This window comes from Symphalangus syndactylus, chromosome 11 (assembly GCF_028878055.3).
Source record: "Symphalangus syndactylus isolate Jambi chromosome 11, NHGRI_mSymSyn1-v2.1_pri, whole genome shotgun sequence".
NCBI lineage: Eukaryota > Metazoa > Chordata > Mammalia > Primates > Hylobatidae > Symphalangus > Symphalangus syndactylus.
In genome coordinates, this window is record NC_072433.2 from 82,021,098 (window position 1) to 82,042,114 (window position 21,017).

The 21,017-nt window shown below is 37.0% G+C and overlaps 2 protein-coding genes across 21 annotated transcripts in view; one reads left to right on the forward strand and one right to left on the reverse strand.

Annotated features, from left to right (window-relative positions):
• Positions 1-2,301, forward strand: part of SLF1 (SMC5-SMC6 complex localization factor 1) — a 92,710-nt gene extending 90,409 nt beyond the window's left edge. For both annotated transcript variants that reach the window (XR_010114288.1, XR_010114289.1), the window contains one exon: positions 1,966-2,301. The gene's annotated coding sequence lies outside the window, so the exon portion shown is untranslated. The remainder of the gene's footprint in view (positions 1-1,965) is intronic.
• Positions 1-21,017, reverse strand: part of MCTP1 (multiple C2 and transmembrane domain containing 1) — a 598,469-nt gene that overhangs the window by 8,838 nt on the left and 568,614 nt on the right. For all 19 annotated transcript variants that reach the window (XM_063612299.1, XM_055233347.2, XM_063612297.1 and 16 more), the window contains one exon: positions 2,155-2,264. In XM_063612299.1, the coding sequence (XP_063468369.1) occupies positions 2,155-2,264 (110 nt within the window). The remainder of the gene's footprint in view (positions 1-2,154; positions 2,265-21,017) is intronic.

Genomic DNA, 21,017 nt, shown 5'->3' on the forward strand with positions numbered 1-21,017 from the left:
AATTTTTTTCTACTGAAAGAGTCAATGTTGGGTCAATCTGGTTATCCTATTTTCAGTAATCCTTGGGGTCTGGCTTTTCTGTCTTTGTCTTCTTCCTCGTATGGTCAAGAGTGAGCATCTGTAACTCACCAGGTAAAGGATCATGCCTTCCCTTCCTGATGGACACCTGTGCCTCGAGAGAACAGAAGGCTAAGGGGATCTGCTTGCTTTCCTGTGGCTCAGCTCAGAGTCATCCATCACACGACTCCATGTGTGAGGGCACTGGCTCTTCACTCAGAAAACCTTCCTTCTGGGCAGCCCCACTGAAGAACTCCCTGTGTTCTCCTTACTCCTATTGGAAGGATAAATGGCAAAGAATCCCCACCAGTGTAGCTGTTAGAAAAAAAAATAAAATAAAACTGCCCTTCTCTATTTCTACACTCTGCATTATGAAATCTAAATCTAGAATGTGATCTTCCCCCAAAAAGGGATGCAATTCAAGAAAGTTCTGGAATGATTATTTAGTAACAAGACATAATTATAGAGCCCTTTCATTTTGTGCTTAAAGATTGCTTCTGAGTCTGCTTTCTGGGTAGATGCTTTTAATTCCATGTGACCCCAGGAGAATGTCTCTTTTTTAGCATCCAAAAGATCATTTTGCAGGAGAGGTGGCTCCTCCAAGACTCACTGGCTCCTGTGCCATATTCCTGTACCTTAGCATAGGAAGTTCTACAAAACCCAGGTTTTCCCTAGGCTGAACCACTGCCAAGATCTGGTCATATCCCTCAGCTAGTCATGTTTTCCAGCCAAGCATCTGTTCTGAGGCCTTCTACCACCGAGAGTTACAAAGGAGTTTCTTCCTCTCAGGCATTCACTGCCTGATCCATGGTCTTTTGGTATAAATGAGATGTTTCTGTCAGGTATCAGCACACTGTGTACCCCAGATAAAAGACAACACTCAATGGGGAAATGCCCCAAGTTCAGGGCTTCACACTGTTTCAGTGGATAGCGTGTGGAGGACAGGTAAACATTCTTGGAGATGAGAGGAAGAAGGAGAGAGAAAAGATAGATACGGGAATAGTCTTCAGAAGTCCAAGACTGAATGTTTCCTAAAGGCACATCTGGGAGTGAGATGAGGGCTGTTCTGTCTAATGTAAGAAAGTGGAAACTCAGCACCTACACATGTGGAAATATACAAAATAAAATGCATTATCCCTTACAACATGAAAGGCACCAGATGAATGACTCACACCTTTAGTTTAAATAATTTACTCCTTTCAAATTCTATGTATGCCTGAGGATTCAAATCTGTAGAAAATTTCTGGCTATGAATAACAAACAATGAATAGATACATTATACTAGGAAAATAAAGGTTTGTCCAGAATTTGGCACCCCTTCGATAGACCATTAGCAATCATTATGTAGGCCAATTTTTACATAATTTAGAAGTATGAGGGTCTTAGTATATCTTTTAACTGATAATTGCTGTAAATACACCTTTTTAAAAAAAAATAACAGTTTAGATAAAACACATAAGTATATAAGAATGTAAGTTTCTTAATTTTGCATTAGAGCCCCATGAAGCTATATTTATTTTGAAAAGTTAAGGAAAAGGGATTCTGTTTTTATAATTTTAAAAATTGTGTTCATTTTCTAAATGAAAGAGCATTAGTTTATTGATAATTACGGATCTCAGCTATTTAAATACAAACTTGAAAAATTTTTGCAGGGTACCAGAAATATCATTTTTTAAAAAATTTAGTGTCACTTGATGAAAATATAACTAGACCAATAATAAAATACAGGTGTATCTTAATTACCTGAAGTCCTCATTTAGCTTGGTTTATTTTTTTCCTATCACAATTTCATATTCCGTTTAAGAACAAAGTCTTTCACAGTGAAAAACGTGCTAAAATTTAGGACGGTGTTATTTCTTCAAAGCTACAAGTATGACTTCTTTCCAACCAATATGTTCTAAATTTCAGGAAGGAAATTGACAGAACTTTCATAAAGCCAAAGACTGGCAGAAATAAAGTAAATAATGATGAAACTGAGCAATAGAGCACCCAGAAGGAGTGTCCCCTGCCAAAAAGAATGTGGCATTTCACCCTCCGAGAAACAAATGGACACCTTATCCCACAGAAGACCGGGGCTCACATGTCACCATCACTCACTTCTTTATCCTTTCGCCAAAGGAAGCCACTTCATCTAGGATGTTCTGGACACTGACACATACCTCTTGGATGGCATAGATTTTATTTATAAATCCCTTTTTTTCACTGTCCTAAAATGCAATAAAAAAGAAATTCTGTATGAGTAAAGGTACTCTTCATTGCTTGAATTCTTTGTGTTGTCCCTCTCTTAACAAACATTTTTAAACTTCATTTTCATGTGTGTATAAATGGATAATTGGAACCCATGAAAATATCAGGATTTTAAGGAACATGAGGAGGAAGGGGACCCAGCGTCATGGATTTGTGCTTATAAAGATGGCTGCAAAGCAAGAGCCTCGGGTTCCTTTGCTCTTGCCCTGATGAGCAGAAGAAACATTTTGGGGAGGAAGGTACAAGAGAGAGGGGAGGTCCCAGAATTACCAAATCCAGATTCTACAGTGCTTCTGGATCCACCGAGACACTACTTAGCAGACCCAGTTTCTTGACCCCACCACCCATAAACCCAACAACTTGTTGTGGCTCCATATATTTCAGCAGCAGAGAATGCTGGATGCACGGAGATTTGTGAGCAATGAAAACTACAAAAAAAAAAAAAAAAAAAAAACCACCACCAAAACCTGGAATCCACTATGTGGATACTGCTTAGATCATATACAAACTAAGCCTGACCACCTTCTTAAAAATAATAGTCATATATTTTATACAGTAGTATATGCTGGATTAGGTTCTAACTAAACATTCTTTCCCCTTTTGGTGCTTAGTTCATTTTAAAACATACTGAATTTAAGCAAAGCTGGTGTGCTCCAGGTAATAGATGGGTAGAGATTGAGCATTAAAGCACCTAGAGAGTGGTGTGACCCTAGGAGAAATGTGCATATTTTGCAATTTTAGACCCGAAGGAAGAAACAGTGGTGGCCTTTCACAATTGAAAATTCTGCTTAGTAGCCTGGCATCACAGGCACTTGCCTAGGCTGTTCAGTGGAGACCATCCAACCCTGATTCTATGACTCCATTCCTCCATGCCAGCTTGAATATCTATGGAAATGTAGATCCAATTTCATTACTTTAACTTCTTTTGAACACTTGCACACTATGCCAGAACACTTGAGACCTCATGTGGCAGTCAGTGCTTGCTGAAAGCAGCCAGGAAGCTAGAATAATAATGTCATGTTGCACATTTACATACTGACTTTCATTTCAGAAGAGTCTAAAGCACTCTACAGTGTGAACACTTGGCCAGGGCTGGCATCCCGCCACCTCAGAAACTGCGGGTAAGTGAATGACAGATGTGTGTGCCTCCTCCAAGGACAACAGGGTACACTGGGACCAAGGACATGGAGGCCAGTTTTATAACGATCTTTGTTATAGATACCAGTTACTTAGAGCCTTAATTTTAAATTTAATTCACATGGGAGAAATTTGTCTATTATTCATCTTGCTTATGCCAAAATGGATTGTCAATTAGACAAGAAGCATAAAGCTTAATAACAGTATTGGGAACAGCTAGTTAGCTACTTAGGGTTCCCTACTGTCTTCAGAAGTCACCATTCACTTGTCATGACAGACGTTGGTGCATCAATTTATCTTTCACACACTCCAATAAAAAAAAAAAAATTTCACCTATACAATTGCGCATGTTAGAGTAAAATGAATAACCAGTGGCTTTTTCCTGTTCCTTTCAAAACTACAAAGTTGGTCTGCCCCAACTGTGTGTCCCTTAGTATTCTCATCTCAAGCACCAGCTAAGTTCATTTATGTCTATGAAGCAAAGTACTCATAAATATTTAACCACATACAGAATAAGTCAAACTGGAGTTAAAGCATGCTGGTTGTACAGTGAGTCCATTGAGAATGTCTTTCAGCTCAAAATTATGTGAAAAAAATATTTCACAGTAACAAAATTATGAAATACCTAGGTAAAACCTCAGCAGGAAATTTACGAAATATGTGAAGTTTTTTTTCAGTTGAATATATAGGCTTAATGAAATTTCAAGCAAATCCTAATGTTTAGAGGAGAAAACAGGGAGAATGTAATAGTGTTTCTAAAGTTTGTTGGACAAAGAAATAGGTAACTATAGCCAAGAAATTTTACAAAAGAGAAATCATGAGAAGGCATTCAGTGTACCCGGTATTTAATTAAAATGAGATATGGGCATCAAAAGATTGGTATGTGATAAGGTGCCATGCACAAAGGAAATAAGTATTGTTATCGGGTAGTTGTGTTAACTGTTTGGGTAAAGTTATGTTAAATCCTACCTAAAATAGACATTCACATCTGAGATAGCCAAAATCTATCTTAATATCTGCCTCAAATAGCCCCAAATACATTCCATATTAATGTTAAGAAGTTAAAAACAATATCTACCATAATCAAGTTGGCTTCATCCCTGGGATTCAAGGCTGATTCAACATACACAAATGAATAATTCATCACATAAACAGAACTAAAGACAAAAACCACATGATTATTTCAATAGACGTGAAAAAGGCCTTCAATAAAATTCAACATCCCTTCAAGTTAAAAACTCAATAAACTAGGTATTGATGGAACATACCTCAAAATAATAAGGGCCATTTATGACAAACCCACAGCCAATATCATACTGAATGGGCAAAAGCTGGAAGCATTTCCCTTAAAATTTGGCACAAGACAAGGATGCCCTCTCTCACCACTCCTATTCAACATAGTATTGGATGTTCTGGTCAGGGCAATCAGGCAAGAGAGAGAAATAAAGGGTATTCACATAGGAACATAGGAAGTCAAACTGTTTCTGTTTGCAGATGACATGATCCTATATCTAGAATACCCTATTGTCTCAATCCTAAAGCTTAAGCTGATAAGCAACTTCAGCAAAGTCTCAGGATATAAAAATCAATGTGCAAAAATTGCTAGCATTCCTATACACCAACCATAGACAAGCAGAGAGCCAAATCATGAATGAACTCCCATTCACAATTGCTACAAAGAGAATAAAATACCTAGGAATTCAGGTAACAAAGGAAGGGAAGGGAAGGACCTCTTCAAGGAGAACTACAAACCACTGCTCAAGGAAATCAGTGAGGACACAAACAAATGGGAAAATATTCCATGCTCATGGATAGGAAGAATCATTATTGTGAAAATGGCCATACTACCCAAAGTAATTCATAGATTCAATGCTATTCCCAAACTACCATTGACATTCTTCACAAAATTAGAAAAAACTTCTTTAAAATTCATATGGAACCAAAAAAGAGCCCGTATAGCTAAGACAATCCTAAGCAAAAAGAACAAAGCTGGAGGCATCATGCTACCTGACTTCAAACTATATTACAAGGCTACAGTAACCAAAACAGCATGGTACTGGTGCAAAAACAGACACATACACCAACGGAATAGAAAAGAGAAATAAAACCGCACATCTACAATCATCTGATCTTTGACAAACTTGACAAAAACAAGCAATGAGGAAAGGATTCCCTATATAATAAACAGTGCTGGGAAAAACTGGCTAGCCATATGCAGAAAATTGAAACTGGATCCCTTTCTTATAAAAAATTTACTCAAGATGGACTAAAGACTTAGATGTAAAACACAAAACTATAAAAACCCTAGAAGAAAATCTAGACAATACCATTCAGGACATACGGGCAAAGATTTCATGACAAAAATGTCTAAAGCAAACATTTTGATTTGGTTGCAATGCAACCAAAGCAAAAATTAACAAATGGGATCTAATTAAACTAAAGAGCTTCTGCACAGCAAAAGAAATCAGAGTGAACAGACAACCCACAGAATGGCAGAAAATTTTTTCAATCACTGACAAAGGTCTAATATCCAGCATCTACAAGAACTTAAATTTACAAGAAAAAAAATCATTAAAAAGTAGGCAAAAGACATGAACAGACACTTCACAAAAGAAGACTTATTATTATTATTTTTTTTGACATGAAGTTTCGCTCTTGTTGCCCAGGCTGCAGTGCAATGGTGCAATCTTGGCTCACTGCAACCTCCGCCTCCCATGTTCAAGCAATTCTTCTGCCTCAGCCTCCCAAGTAGCTGGTATTATGGGCATGTGCCACCACATCTGGCTAATTTTTTGTATTTTTAGTAGAGACAGGGTTTCACCATGTTGGCCAGGCTGGTCTCGAACTCCTGACCCCAGGTGATCCACCTGCCTTGGCCTCCCAAAGTGCTGGGATTATGGGCGTGAGCCTCTGTGCCCAGCCCAAAAGACATTTATGCAGCCAACAAACTTATGGAAAAAAGCTCTACATCAGTGATCATTAGAGAAATGAAAATCCAAACCACAATGAGATACTATCTCATGCCAGTCAGAATGGCTATTATTAAAAAGTCAAGAAACAACAGATGCTGGTGAGGCTATGGAGAAATAGGAATACTTTTACACTGTTGTTGGGACTGTAAACTAGTTCAACCACTGTGGAAGACAGTGTGGTGATTCCTCAAAAATCCAGAACCAGAAATACCGTTTGACCCAGGAATCCCATTACTGGGTATATACCCAAAGGAATATAAATTATTTTATTATAAAGATACATGCACATGTAAATTGCAGACTGTTCACAAAAGCAAAGACATGGAATCAACCCAAATGACCATCAATGCATAAGTGATAGACTGGATAAAGAAAATGTGGTACATATATACCATGGAATACTATGCAGACATAAAAAGGAACTAGATCATGTCCTTTGCAGGTACATGGATGGAGCTGGAAGCCGTTATCCTCAGCAAACTAACGCAGGAACAGAAAACCAAACACCACTTGTTCTCACGTGTAAGTGGGAGCTAAACAATGAGAACATATAGACGAAGGGAGGGAAACAACAAACACTGGGATCTGCAAGTGGTGTGCGGGGGGCAATGTGGGGAGAGAGGGCATCAGGATAAATAGCTAATGCATACAGGGCTTAATACCTAGGTGATGGGTTGATAGGTGCAGCAAACCACCATGGCACATGTTTACCTATGTAACAAACCTGCATGTCCTGTGCATGTGTCCCAGAACTTAAAATATAACTAAAATTTTTGGCTGGGTGCAGTGGCTCACGCCTGTAATCCCAGCACTTTGGGAGGCCGAGACAGGCAGATCACCTGAGGTCAGGTGTTTGAGACCAGCCTCAACGTGGAGAAACCCCGTCTCTACTACAAATACAAAATTAGCCAGGCGTGATGGTGCATGCCTGTAATCCCAGCTACTCAGGAGGCTGAGGCAGGAGAATCACGTGAACCTGGGAGGCAGAGGTTGCGGTGAGCCGAGATCGCGCCATTGCCCTCCAGCCTGGGCAACAAGAGCGAAACTCCGTCTCAAAAAAAAAAAAAAAAAAAAAAAATCAAAATTTTTTAAAAAGTTAAAAGCAAAAATGAATTATAAAAAGACAATACAGGGAAGTTATTTATTGACCTTGGAATAGGAAAGAACTTTCTAAACGTACAAAAAGTAAAATAAATTACAAAGGAAAATAATTTATAGCAATGGTTACATAAAATTTAAAACATGTCGAAAATCATAAATTTAAAAGGCTAAGTGGGAAAAAAAAATCAACAAATGCTACAAATGATGGGATGATATTTCAAAAATAGTAAACATCTGAAAATGTTTTAATTGCATTTTTGTTTATAACAAAAAGACTAATAGTATGTTGGATGAGATTAATTATAGTACATACAATTGATAGATTATGAAATCAGAAAATATTTAGAGAGAATATATAATGACATCAAAAATGCTTATGATCTTATATATATAGTGTAATCCTAATTTATGTTTAAAATGCCTATGTTGGGGGAAAAAAGGATGAAGGAGATGCATCAAAATATTCCAGTAATGGAAGTTTATCTTCTTCATACCTTCCTGTAATAATCAAATTGTTTGCAATTCATATTTTACTTTTGTAATAAGAATATTTCCCCAATTTTCTTTAATATTACTAAAGGAAGATGGTTAGAAGAAATAAATGAACTGGTACTTGGCTTGTCTATTTTTTATATTTTTATAAGCTATCTTAAATTATTTTTGGAAAGAAATGGAATATAAACAGACTCATTAAGTAGTGTAAAGTACTTTTCTCATAATTCATTCAATACTCACAACCACCCTACAATGTAGTTATTTTTCTCCATTCTACACAAGAGGAAACTGAGGCTCAGGAAAAAGTGACAGAACTTGGGTTGGGACAATGCCTGGCTAACTCCAGAGTCTATACTCTATAATAACCATATGACCTTCCTATTCTATCCAGGAAGGTTTCAGTTCCTACCAAGAATTCCTTCGAGATAAAGAAAAATGATTTGAAAATGTTTCAAAAATGCAGACACCACAATTTAGCCTTGAGAATCATCATAGAGCTAAAATCTTGAGCAAGAGAATGAAATCCAGTAACTTGATTTGAAGGTAGAAAGTGAAAGATGTGTTAGAAACCACCACATTTAATGTCAATAAGGTAAGCAAATATTAAATGCAGGACCTTCATTAATAAGATGTGTCACTTGAGGCATCTGTGAAGAAAATTTTTAATAGCCACTTTAAAATCCAAGTACTGATGTATGATTACTGGCTAAGGATTTTTAAATATTCACTCATTCTTCATTTGCTTTGTTACTACTGCACTCCCAGTCCACTGCCACTCCCTTACCCTCAACTACCAAAAGACAAAATAAGATGGTCTGTAATGTTGGTGCAGTTTTGAAAAGCAAATGCATTAGGATAAAATTTTCATTTTAAAATCTGTCATCAAATTCTATATTCTTTCATTGTGGTCTCCAACCAATGAAGTAATTACTCTTTATATACAGTATATGACCCAAACCTACAATGGATAATGGAATTGCTGTGTTGCATTCCAATATTTCATACTTTTTTCAATAATGTTCAATACTTTATTGTAGAGAATAAATTGGTACATTCCTTTATTGTTGTTTTTGCTTTACTTTATAAAGCAGCTTGGATGAAAGAAATATCATAGAGTAGTTAATCACCCAGTCTTGGTAGTAACACTTTTTTTTTTAATGCATTGTTAAGGTTTCTTTTGAAGATGCAAAAAAAAAAAAAAAAATACCCACAACAGCTATAACCATGAATCTGAGAATATGTGAGATTTATATTGCACAACTATTTCTAATGATTCTATACAATATTTCTAAAAGCTCTCTTATTAGGTTTTAAATAGTCTCTAAAACATCACTAACTGTAAAAGTTGAAGTACAGTGATTCTTTAATATGTGCCTACTTTACTATGACATATTGCAACAGAAAGTTAACTAGATTCTTCCAAAGAAGTACCTACCACCTAGTTTTGAGATATTTAAGAAAATCTAAAGACCTAAATAATCAATAGGCATACCTTACATATTCGAAGAATCCTATTCATCGACTTTCAAGCCAAAATGACAGATTCTCCCCTTCACTGAGTCTGTTCTAAATGGAAACATGAAGCCAAAGTGATAGACATCGGGGTGAATATTCTGGGACTGGTTTTTCCTGCCGAGCTGCGTCCTAGCTTAGTTATTAATACATTTAGGAACCCTGCCATAGTGGTCATTGTCAGCCATGTTGAGAAGTTATCTGTTGAACACCTGTGCTGTATTAATCAGAATTAGCAGGTATGTAGAATATATTTGCTACAAATATTACTATTATAAAATCAATGTTATTTTACTTTCTAAGGTGAGAGAGTGTCTTAAGAGAAAGGAAGAGCTATTAAATCTTATGCTACGATAATGAACATAAAATGGAACTACATATACCAGGGCATATGGTCACCTTATTATTTCCTGGAGGAAGTATTTAGATTTGAGATATCTTCTATCCCAAAGAACTAATTAATCTTTATCATAATTTTGCTTCTCCTTTAAAGTCGTGCTTACATATAACCTTTGGCAAAAGGTGAATGGTAAGGTTGATATTTTCTATGAGACATAATTATTTATTATAGTTTACCATTGATTGGAGCTCTTCTTTGGACAAGTATAGACTCACATAGCACGACGTCTAAAATTATGTTTGGAATATGTTTATGTTTCCCGTGATGGATGCTAAAGATGGTTTTGGTGCACTACTTTCTCTAGTTCACTTAGTCAGGTGCCGTGCAAAATAGACTTCCTCTCAGATCTATAATTCCAACCTATGGAAAATACATTAGATGAGAAGAATGGAGTGGATAAAGGCACAAAAAGAAGTGATCAAATGTTTTCTCTGTGCCAATCTTTCTTCTTTTTCAGATATAAAAAAAAAAAACCATGTTGCAACCTGAAATCTAGATTACTGAAATTCTCAGAGAGAAGTTTGGCAATTCAGAGTCCCTTGGCTACTGAATCTTATCTAAGTGTCTTACTCAGTTCTTACTGTATCAAATCTTGTGCAGTTTACTTGGTGCCTTGCCTCTCTTCCTGATAGTAGCCTTGAAAAATAGAAACACTCTATTGAGACACTGAAGTACTCAGAGTTATTTAAGGTTAACAGGATAAATGGATACCTTTTAACAAAATAGTATATTTTTCTCTTAAAACAGTTCTCAAACATTTTGGCTTATGTTAAAAACAAAATTTTGAGATATTAGAGGGAATTCTCAACTATATGAAACATTTTATGCATGTTTAGTTTTGTACCAGGTGACTCAGTGTTAACTTGTCAGAGTCTATTTTAGAAAATGATGGTAAATTCTTTATAATGTTACACTGAGATTTTTTTTCCCTTCTGCTGACTTGGCAGAGGTTTTGTTTTGTTTTGTTTTTGCTTTTTTGCAGAATGAGTCTTTACCTGGTTTTAATATTTGCTTCCTCTTTTGCAAGGTAGCCTTATGCTTTTCAGAGCTCATTTCTACTACATAATTTGTGATAGCATTTAGTTGTGCTTTACCTTGTTGGCTTAATCTTATACATGTAATTTGCATGCAACTTTAAAGGTGATTGTAATGTAAAAAGAATTTGGAGAGAAATATACCCTGGGCTAGACAATGCAAACAACAGGCATTTTTAAGTGGCAGCTGGTACTCTAAATGTTAAAATGAAAGCCAGGAAGGAAAGAATGGAAAAAAAAAAAGTGAGGAAAGAGAAAGAAGGAAAAAAGAGAGAGAGGAAGACACAAAGGAGAAGAGGGAGAGGAAAACACGGAAAGAGATACTCTAACGGATAGAAGAAGATGAGAAGACTGAGAAGTTGACTATGAGGAAGGGAAGGAAAACGTCTCTGGTCAGAAACACAAATGACATAAAGTCAAGACAGAAACAAAACTTGCTAACCATATTAACTTCTAATTCAACAAAAATTATTTGTAAAAGGCTGTACATAAAATATTTTTTATTAAATGTAAATAAACCTTACAGCAAGCATCCAGCAATACAGATGGACTTGTTGTCAGGAGGGAGAGTTCCCTGGAGCCAAAGACTGAAGAACCCCCCCAACTTTTGCTTTGAGATGAGGTCTCGCTTTGTTGCCCAGGCTGGAGTGCAGTGGCTCCATCACAGCTCATTACAGCTTCAACCTCCCAGGCTCAAGCAATCCTCCCACTTCAGCCTCTTGAGTAGCTGGGACCACAGGTGTGCACCACCACATGTGGCTAATTTTTTTTTTTTGGTAGAGACAGGGTCTTGCTGTGTTGCCCAGGCTAGTCTCAAATTCCTGGGTTCAAGCAATCCTCCCACCTTGGTCTCCCAAAGTGCTAGGATTACAGGACCACCACACCCAGCCAAGAAAACCCTTTTTAACTGTCCTGCAAATATAGTCAGTGCTCCACACAGTGGGTTTGCATCCATCGATTCAACCAATGGGCAGTTATATCAGAGACTTGGGCACTTACAGATTTTGGATATGATTTTTGTATCCATGGGAGGTTCTGGAACAGATCTCTCAAAGACACCCAGGGACCTGTATTTGAAAGATCTTAAAAGAACCTTATCAATATCAATATCAAAACCTTTGACTTAATTGCCCAGCCAGCAGGCAGGAAAAAGGGGCCTTATAGATTGTCCCATCTCAGGCCTTTGTCCCAGAAATTCTGCTTTCAGATGGACTCCAAGTGAAAGGGCCAAAGAGGACTAGTTCTAGGCTAACTCTGATAGAAGCCACAAGAGAAGCTGTGAGGCTGAGCCTCCCAAGTATCCAGAGATTTAAAAAAATAAGTAACAAAGGCTACTTTCAACCAAGACAACGCAAGTTTTGAGATAAGAATTTGTATGCCTCACAGGGTTTTCTGTAAAATCAAAATGAACAGATTGTGGAAAGGTTTTGAAATGTGAAAGCATGTGAACCTGTGAATTAGGTTGAAAATAAAGCACAAGAAAATGTGGAAGCACACTCAGGATTACAGGTCACTGCCTGTCCTTAGACCTCATTTGAAAAGAAAAGAAAAAAAGAAAAGGTGAAATAAGATGTTTACTAAAATCACTCCTGGTTAGGTTTACTCACTTTACAGATAAGATAAAAAGGACTGTGAATAGTCTCTGCCCTTCAGAGTCAGTTGAAAGCTTATTTGAGAATAGTTGGTGGGTGGAATTTCTCCTGCTCTTTCTACAAGCTCAGTAATTAAAGCTTGAGTGAGAATACCAAAGCTTGAGTGAGCTCAGAAACACTGAGCTCGTTTCTGAATCCAGATAGCAAATGCTGGGCTAGGTTTTTTGTGTGTGTTTCTTAAATCTCAGCTTCTAATGAAAAAGTTGTAGGATGTACGTTTGTTTTTAAAAAAACTTCTTTTGAAATTGTTTACTTCATTTTCAAATACGTGTTTGAACATGGTTGAAAGTTCAAATGCAGAGCTGAGAAGGCAGTTGAGAGTTTAGAGAAGGCGGTGGGCACTAGATGACCATATTTAGAAGATGAGTAGATTTCTTAATAACTGGCTGTCTTGCTACGTATAGTTCAAATGCTGCTTCCATCATTTTCTTAGCTAGGTGATTTTGAGCAATTTATTAACTTCTTCATCTGTAAAATGAAGATAGTAATTCAACCTACCTTTGCGATGGTTATAAAATTAAATTAGTTTAATCCATTAAAGCCATAAAATCCATAAATATCTGGAACATAGGAAGTGCTTGGTAAATATTAGGCATTAATATTATTAACAATTTGAAGACACTGAAAAAGGAAATCCTATAACACTTTTAAAAGTTAAATTGTGTTAAATCTTAATAAAGACAACAGAATTTTCTCCTTTATATCTCAGAAATATTATTTCATGCTTGTAAAACTTCTTTGTCATAAATATCATCACATATGATCCTTACAACTATCACACGAGGGTGATGGATATTATTCTCATTCCCAGCTTGAAGAAACTAAAGATCAGTTGCCTAAAGATGCCCCTCAAACTTCTGCCTCAATTTGTGCTCACTCTCCTTGGGTGCCTCCAGTTGTGTTTGTTCTCATCTGAGATATGGGACTTGAAAAATGGCACCTGAGCAGAAAGTTCATTTGTTTACAATATTCCCCACCCACTGGAAGTTGTATATCCTCTGAAGGCCACTGGTTATACTCATAAGATGCATGCCTTTTATCATGTGATTTTATCTGTTAATGCTTATTCAGTTAAAACTATCAGAATCAGCTCTTCTTCAGTAAGCCTCATGGCTGAATCAACGCCAGAGTTATTTAATCTTAAATAGCACAAGTTCTATTGCTAATATACTTACTAGTGCAGTTTTTAACCAAAGGAAGATTCTGATCCTTTTATTATGATTATGTATAAGTTACAAAAAGTCATATACACAAGGTATGGGGCCCGCAAAGTTTTTTTCTTAAACAGATTTGTTATGAAAATAATCACATCTTTTATAGGACTTTATGGCTTATAAAGCATTTTTATCTTTCCACTTGAGGTGGCAGGGTCATATGGTTCCTCCATTTTACAGATCAGGAAACTGAGGCTTGGAGAAGCTAAGTTTTCATTACTAGTTAAAAAGAGTTCCTGGGACTATAACCCATGTCTCATGGTTGAAATTGGGCTCCTTTCAGGTCACTGTCAAAAAGTTGTCAAGTCCCATATGGTATTTTTTCGGTACATTGTTTTAGATATTTAAACTTGGGTCTTCCCCAAAACTAACCTTGAGTTATAATCAAATTGTGTGAGAAAAGAATCATATTAGTATTAGAAAAACAATGCTCTTTGTGACATCTCCACAACCAAGTAAGGACTACTTTGTGAAATCCAGAGGCTATTTTTCTTTACAAATATTTTACAAGACAAACTTAAACCTTTCCAAAAAGGCACATCTGTTGTTTATTACTCCCTTACAGAAAGAGAGAATCACCATCCCTTCTCCCCATCTGAGCTTAAAAGAGATTTGTTGACATATTCTAAGGCTAGCATAGACAAAACAGCACAGGAAAGAGGAGGTGGTCAGCAGGACCAGGGTTCAGCTTTGCTTAAAGTAATTCCACATGCCCCATGACCATTAGCTGTTTTTTATTTCCTGCTCTAAAGATCCATAGTGAAAATAATCTGGGATAGGGAAAAGCTGCACTTATTATTTTTTTTCCCCAACAAGATGCTGTGTTAGCAAATAGAAGATATGAGCCACCTTCAGCAAACCAAGGTCTTTAATAACCCATTTTTCAAACACTACTGGTATTTCCTTTCCAAACAAAGATGGACTGTGACTGGAATCAGTTTCATCATTTGTATGGTTACAATTGCCAAGTTTCTGGAAATAATCACCATTTAAATACTGGATAATATTTTTATATGAAGCCAACAACAGTTTTATTGCTATTTAATTTCCACGATTTGTTTGTTTGCTATAAGTCTTCAGTGTCTGCGAGCATGATGTTTGGGGATAGGGAACAGTCTTAAGAACAAATCAGGATAAAAGCAATGTCAAAGTCATGTTTAAGGCCTGACTTGAATCTACCAAACGAGAAATTAGCATTAGGAAAAAATGATTTGCTCCACCATTTTGGGCTTTTATTTCTCAATTTCCTTATAAGCTGCAAAACCAGTAACATCATCCACCACTTTCAGACCTTGGCATAATGCAGGAAACCCAGAATCGGACTGAGAATTCAATTGTCCTCCTTAAGATAATAGAGTTCTTCAATGAAATTCAAGAAAACATAGCAGATGTCAGTATAAATAAAGGGCCTGGCAAATTGGAGGGGAACTAGGTCATCCTTCTCTATTGATGCCATATGTAGCACATACCTGAATAACAACTTAGTGTTCTATGGGATGCTGCTGATATATGGGGTAGGCCTGTCCCCTAAACCCCTTCCTTACTGCAGAGTAAATCACTAAAACAGGCTCATTCTGAGGTCAACCTGGAAGAAAATTCCAAAGGCCTACTTTATTTAGCTTATGATAACGTTGGTTACTTAGTGGTGTGGATCATGGTGCCTTTCAATTTATTTGAGGGAGAAAAGGCAAGAAAAAGATGAGAATCAATTTCGAAAGTGGCTCAAATTCTTAAACTAGGGATGGCTATTGGTTTAACAGGATAAAACAGTCTTAAGAACAAATCAGGATAAAAGCAATGTCAAAGTCATGTTAAAGGCTTGACTTGAATCCACCAAACGAGAAATTAGCATTAATAAAACAAGTTCTTTAGAAATGGTAGTTTATGTATCTGCATTTTAAAATTCTGCATTTACAATAAAAGTGGGATGGGCATGGATTGAGGCTATGATGTACTTTCTTGGGCCTGTCCTAATCAAGCCGAGGGATGTTGTAGGCTTAAATCCTGTTGTGCATTTTACGAGCCATGTGACCTCTCTTGGTTTTCTCTTCAGTAAGACAGAGATCATATCCACCCGATAGAGTGGATGTGGGAACAGAATGAAATCATATGTGTAAAGCAACTGGCATGCTAATAGATACTATATAAATACTAGTTTTCTTCTCACCATCTTTCTTCCCAAAGGGTAATATTTTCATTTTTTCTGCCTGATTTCTCTCTCATTTTCTTTCCCCCCCACTGGCTAGAGTTTGTGTTTAGGGGCCTGCTTATCATTCACCTCATTCATGTCTTCTCTTCATTTGAGTAGTATTTTGTTTAGCCAAATCTCAATTCATTTCTTTTATTCATTTACTCAGTAAATATTTATTGAACACCAACTACATATCAGACACTATTCTGGGCTCTGAGGATACTGGGTTCTGGGGATACAATGATAAGCAAGACAGCACCAAGTAAATACATGGATAAACAAACAAAAACAGCAGATAGTAAAGAGTGCAATGAAGAGACCTGAAATGGGAACATGGGCTGGACAGTGACCCAGTGGTCAGTGAGGGCTGCTCTGATGATGAAACTCTGTAGTTGAGAACAGTTTTGGTCAGGAAAACAGAAACTACTCTAAGTATTTCAAACAAAGGGAATTGAACACAAGAAAGTAGCTACACAGGTGATGGAAGAATTGAGCGTCAAATAGAGTGTGGCAGACATGAGCAACGCAGAAAGCCACTAGCAGAGGGAGGTTACTGAAGCCCAGATGATGACCACATGGACCAACTGTGTGGCAGGAGTGGCACCATGGAACGGGTGCTTGGCAGTACAATATTTGGGGTTATGGAGGGATCTGTCTGGTAGAGAGCTGAACCACAGAGGAGACCCAGTCACCTAGTCACTGCTGGGTAATGCCCCCGAAACCAGGGAGACATATCAAGGGGGATGAGGGAGAATGAGAGAAGAGAGAGAATTGTCCTGTTTTTTTCCTTCTTCCATTTTCCTAGTCTCCTTCCAGTATCTCCCATTGGCCAAATCCCCAAAAGAATGTGATTTGCAAGAGAAGAGTAAGTGAGGGTCACCTGGAAGTATACAAGCAAGAACCAGCACAAGATCACAATGATGGGAAGGAATTAACCAGGAGAAGTGCACGTAGTACAAATGTGCTAAGGCAAAATACAAGCTCAACTTGCTTGAGGAAACAAAGGATGCCTGAACATGGTAGCCAGTGAAGAGGGAGCACAAGATGACAGAGAAATAGTGCCACAGAGGGAAGCTTGTAACCAGAATGAGGAATAGAGATTTTATTCCAAGCCTGATGAGAAGCCACTGGAATGTTTTAAACAGAGGAAGAACATTATATTTTGTTTATTTGTTTTGTTACTAGCTGTTACACAGAATAATTTACATTTTAAAAATACCACTTAGGTAGAATATACCGTGTGGGAAAAACAAGATAGTTAGGAAGCTGCTACAGTAGCCCACAAAAAGAAGATAGCTTAGACCAGGGTGGATATATTCGGGATGTTTTGAAAGTCACCATAGACATATTACTAGATTGAATGTGGAAACCAAGAAAAACAGAAATCAGAGAATTGCTTACATGTTTGGCTTGAGCAACTGGGTAAATGAGACTTAGTTTTTTGAGACAGGGTCTCACTCTGTCACCCAGGCTGCAGTACAGTGATGCAAACATGGCTCACTGCAGCCTTAACTTCTGGGCTCAAGCAATCCTCCCACCTCAGCCTCCTGAATAGCTGGGACCACTGGCATGTGACACTACACTCAGCTAATTTTTTATTTTTTGTAGATATGGGGTCTTGCCATGTTGCCCAGGCTGGTCTCGAACTCAAGCAGTCCTCCTGCCTTGGCCTCCCAAGGTGCTGAGATTACAGGCATGAGCCATCACACCTGGCCGAAGCTGATTTTACTGCCCTAGGGAAGAGTGGAGCAAGAGCAAGCTTGGGAAATGGGCAGATGAAGAGCTGTGTTTGGGCTGTGAAAAAGTATGAGGTGCCCAGTGGACCTCAATCTTGTTTGTGCCAAAGATTCCTGCATCAAGTAAGGAGGAGGAAATCTTCTCAATGGAAACCAGCAAGAAACGGTAACACAGAGACAGATTTTAAAGCCATGCCTTATAGAAAGAGGAGCTCATTGGACATCTCATGAAAGTACCCCTGGCAGTTATCTATAACTTGCCCTTTACCCATTCTTTGAGGACTATTCTTCCTATTCCCAGATATTTCAGAAGGAAATCTGAAGTAGATACTTGTCACCATTTGGGAACCTCTATAACAAAATATAATATATTATATATATATAATATAATAAAATCATAAATACTCTTGAGTTCTGGATCATAGTTATTAGCATCTCCAGCCAAAGAAACAAACACACTCCACACACACACTCCACACACACACACTCCACACACACACACTCCACACACACACATTGCAGAACAACTTGACCAATATAAAATCAAGTACCTCTTAAAATGTAAGAAGACCTTCACTAGGAAGGAATTGGGAAATACTGCTGCTGCAAGGGAGGGTGATCTTACTTTTACTTCTTTTCTTTGAATATACATTCCAGGAAGACAAAGAAAAATTTTTTTTTGGTATAGTTTCTTGTAGAGCTTAATAAATCTCCACATACATGGGGGAATTTAAGATTGTTTTGAGTTTAATTTAGGATTGTTTTGAGTCTAATAGGGGGAATTTAGGATTGTTTTGATAATATGGCCCAAGACAATTCTTCTTCTTCCATTGTGGCCCAGGGAAGTCAAAAGATTGGACACCCTGATTCTAAAGGTTTGTGTATTTCTTCTTAGAATTCTATTTGCTTAATAAATTTAATCAATTAGTCCTGAATTTTTTAAGTGTTTAGACTACTGCCTAGTATGTAGTAAGTTCTCAAAAATGTTACTTATTAACATTTTATTACTATTATTTGTTACTATAATTATCTGAGTGCTGAAAGATAGATTACAATAAATATTGACTTTTCCTACCTGATTCTTGATGTTTCTGTGATGTCAGATATACACAAACGTTTAAATGCCTCTGTTTATGAATGCTCCCTGATTGTAAGCATGAAAGTTACAACAATCTGCTCTTCCTCAAACATACTGTGCAGAGTTGATAGAAATTATTTTGAACCTTCTGGTTTGTGTGACTTTTTGGCACATCTACCAGTATTATGAATTAGATGATTTATCTGAGCCAAACTGCTGCTATGTAGAAATACAAATAGAAATACCATTCTGCAGACAGACAGATAGCTGGGGAAAACAAAGACAATGTTATAAATTAACATTAAAAATTTATTATTCACTTTATTAATCTAAATATCAAAACTCTAATTTTGACATTCTTGTTTTTCTATTTCTGAGAATAATTTAGATACTTTTCTTTAGTAAATGGGCATTTATTTATTCTTTTACCTTAGGAGAGATAATGGGCAATATTCAATTAAAAATGTAAAATCAGTGATACCAGGTAGCATTACTCCTGTAAGGTCATTTTATAGAAAGCTACCTAGTGGCAAATGTCCTGTGAGTTTCATCAGTTAGGAGAAAAGTTAGTTTTTAGCAATTACATTTAAACATGGTTTTAAGAAATATTAAAAGACAGTATTGTTACATTCCACAAAGGATTCATTGACAGGCAGTGTTAATAGTGCAGATTGCTATGATTTTATGCTGCTAGGATACAGTGTGCATCCATCTAAAGCACGCTTGCCCAATCCGTGGCCTGCATGCAGCCAAGGATGGCTTTGAATGTGGCCCAACACAACTTCATAAACTTTTCTTAAAACATTATGAGACTTTGTGATTTTTTTCTTAGCTCATTTACTGTCGTTAGTGTTATTGTATTTTATGTGTGGCCCAAGACAATTTTTCTTCCAGTGTGGCCCAGGGAAGCCAAAAGATTGGAAACCCCTGATTCTAAAGGTTTGTGTATTTCTTCTTAGTACTCTATTTGCTTAAAAAATTTAATAAACTTTTTAGCTGCTTAAACAATTAGTCAAATCATCCTGGTGCTATAGACTGAATGTTTTTGGTCCCATCCCACCCCCACCAAATTCATATGTTGAAAACTAATCTCCAATGTTATGATATTTGGAGGTGGGGCCTTTGGGAGGTGATTACATCATGAGGGTGGAACTCTTATGAGTGGGATTAGTGCCCTTATAAAACAAACCCTAGAGTGTTCTGCTCCATTCTGCCATGTGAGGACACAGCTGAAAGACAGCTGTCTATGGAACCAGGAAACAGGCTCTCACCAGACACTGGATCTGCCAGAGTCTCGATCTTGGACTTTCTAGCCTCCAGAACTGTGAGAAATAAGTTTCTGTTGTTTATAAGCCACTCAGTCTATGACATTCTGTTACAACAGCCTGAACAGACTAAGACACTTAAAAAATTATTCAAATCATTCAGGTATGGTTTATAAAATTATTTTTATATATTAAAATTTTATGCCTATAGTGTTTAAAGTTGAAGTTTGCATAATTATTTAGAGTAATTTTATCTATTCCAAATATGGCAAATTTTATCATTCTCATCTACTTTATTATTTAAGCTAGTTGTGTTAGAGATTGTTAAAAATTATTTGGAACACATGTTGGAAAATCATTTTCAAAGTTACTATTTCAAAAAAATTTTAATGCAACTGAAGTCAGAGGACAGGGAGAACAAAGAATTTTCCATTAGATGTCCTGCTTTATCTTACTTGCAGGAATTATATGAGTGATGAGGTATTTCTCAGGGCTAGAAGCTGGACATCAAAAGGTTTGTGGCTTTAGGCAAATATCCAAAACCCATACTAATGTAATAAGTTATCCTGTGTCCTCAAGCACAGCAATATGATCAATACAGGATTTCCATCATTTTTCCTTAGAACAAAATTCTAGAGGTCATAAAGTGGGTCTGTGTGTATTTTGTATCAGCACAGCATAGGTGCTAATCGCTGGGGTCTTAGGATGGTCACAAGTAATATTCCCTTCTCAAATCAATAAAATGGGATAATCCATATCTTAAAGGAACATTAGTAGGATTAAGGAAAATATCTGATTAGAAAAGAAGCCCCCTTCCCTATTTCCTAGATATGTCTGTAGTCACCAACTTGGAAAAAACAAAAATCACATCTAATGTTACAAAAAATACCTCAATATGGCTGGGCACCAGTGGCTCATGCCTGTAA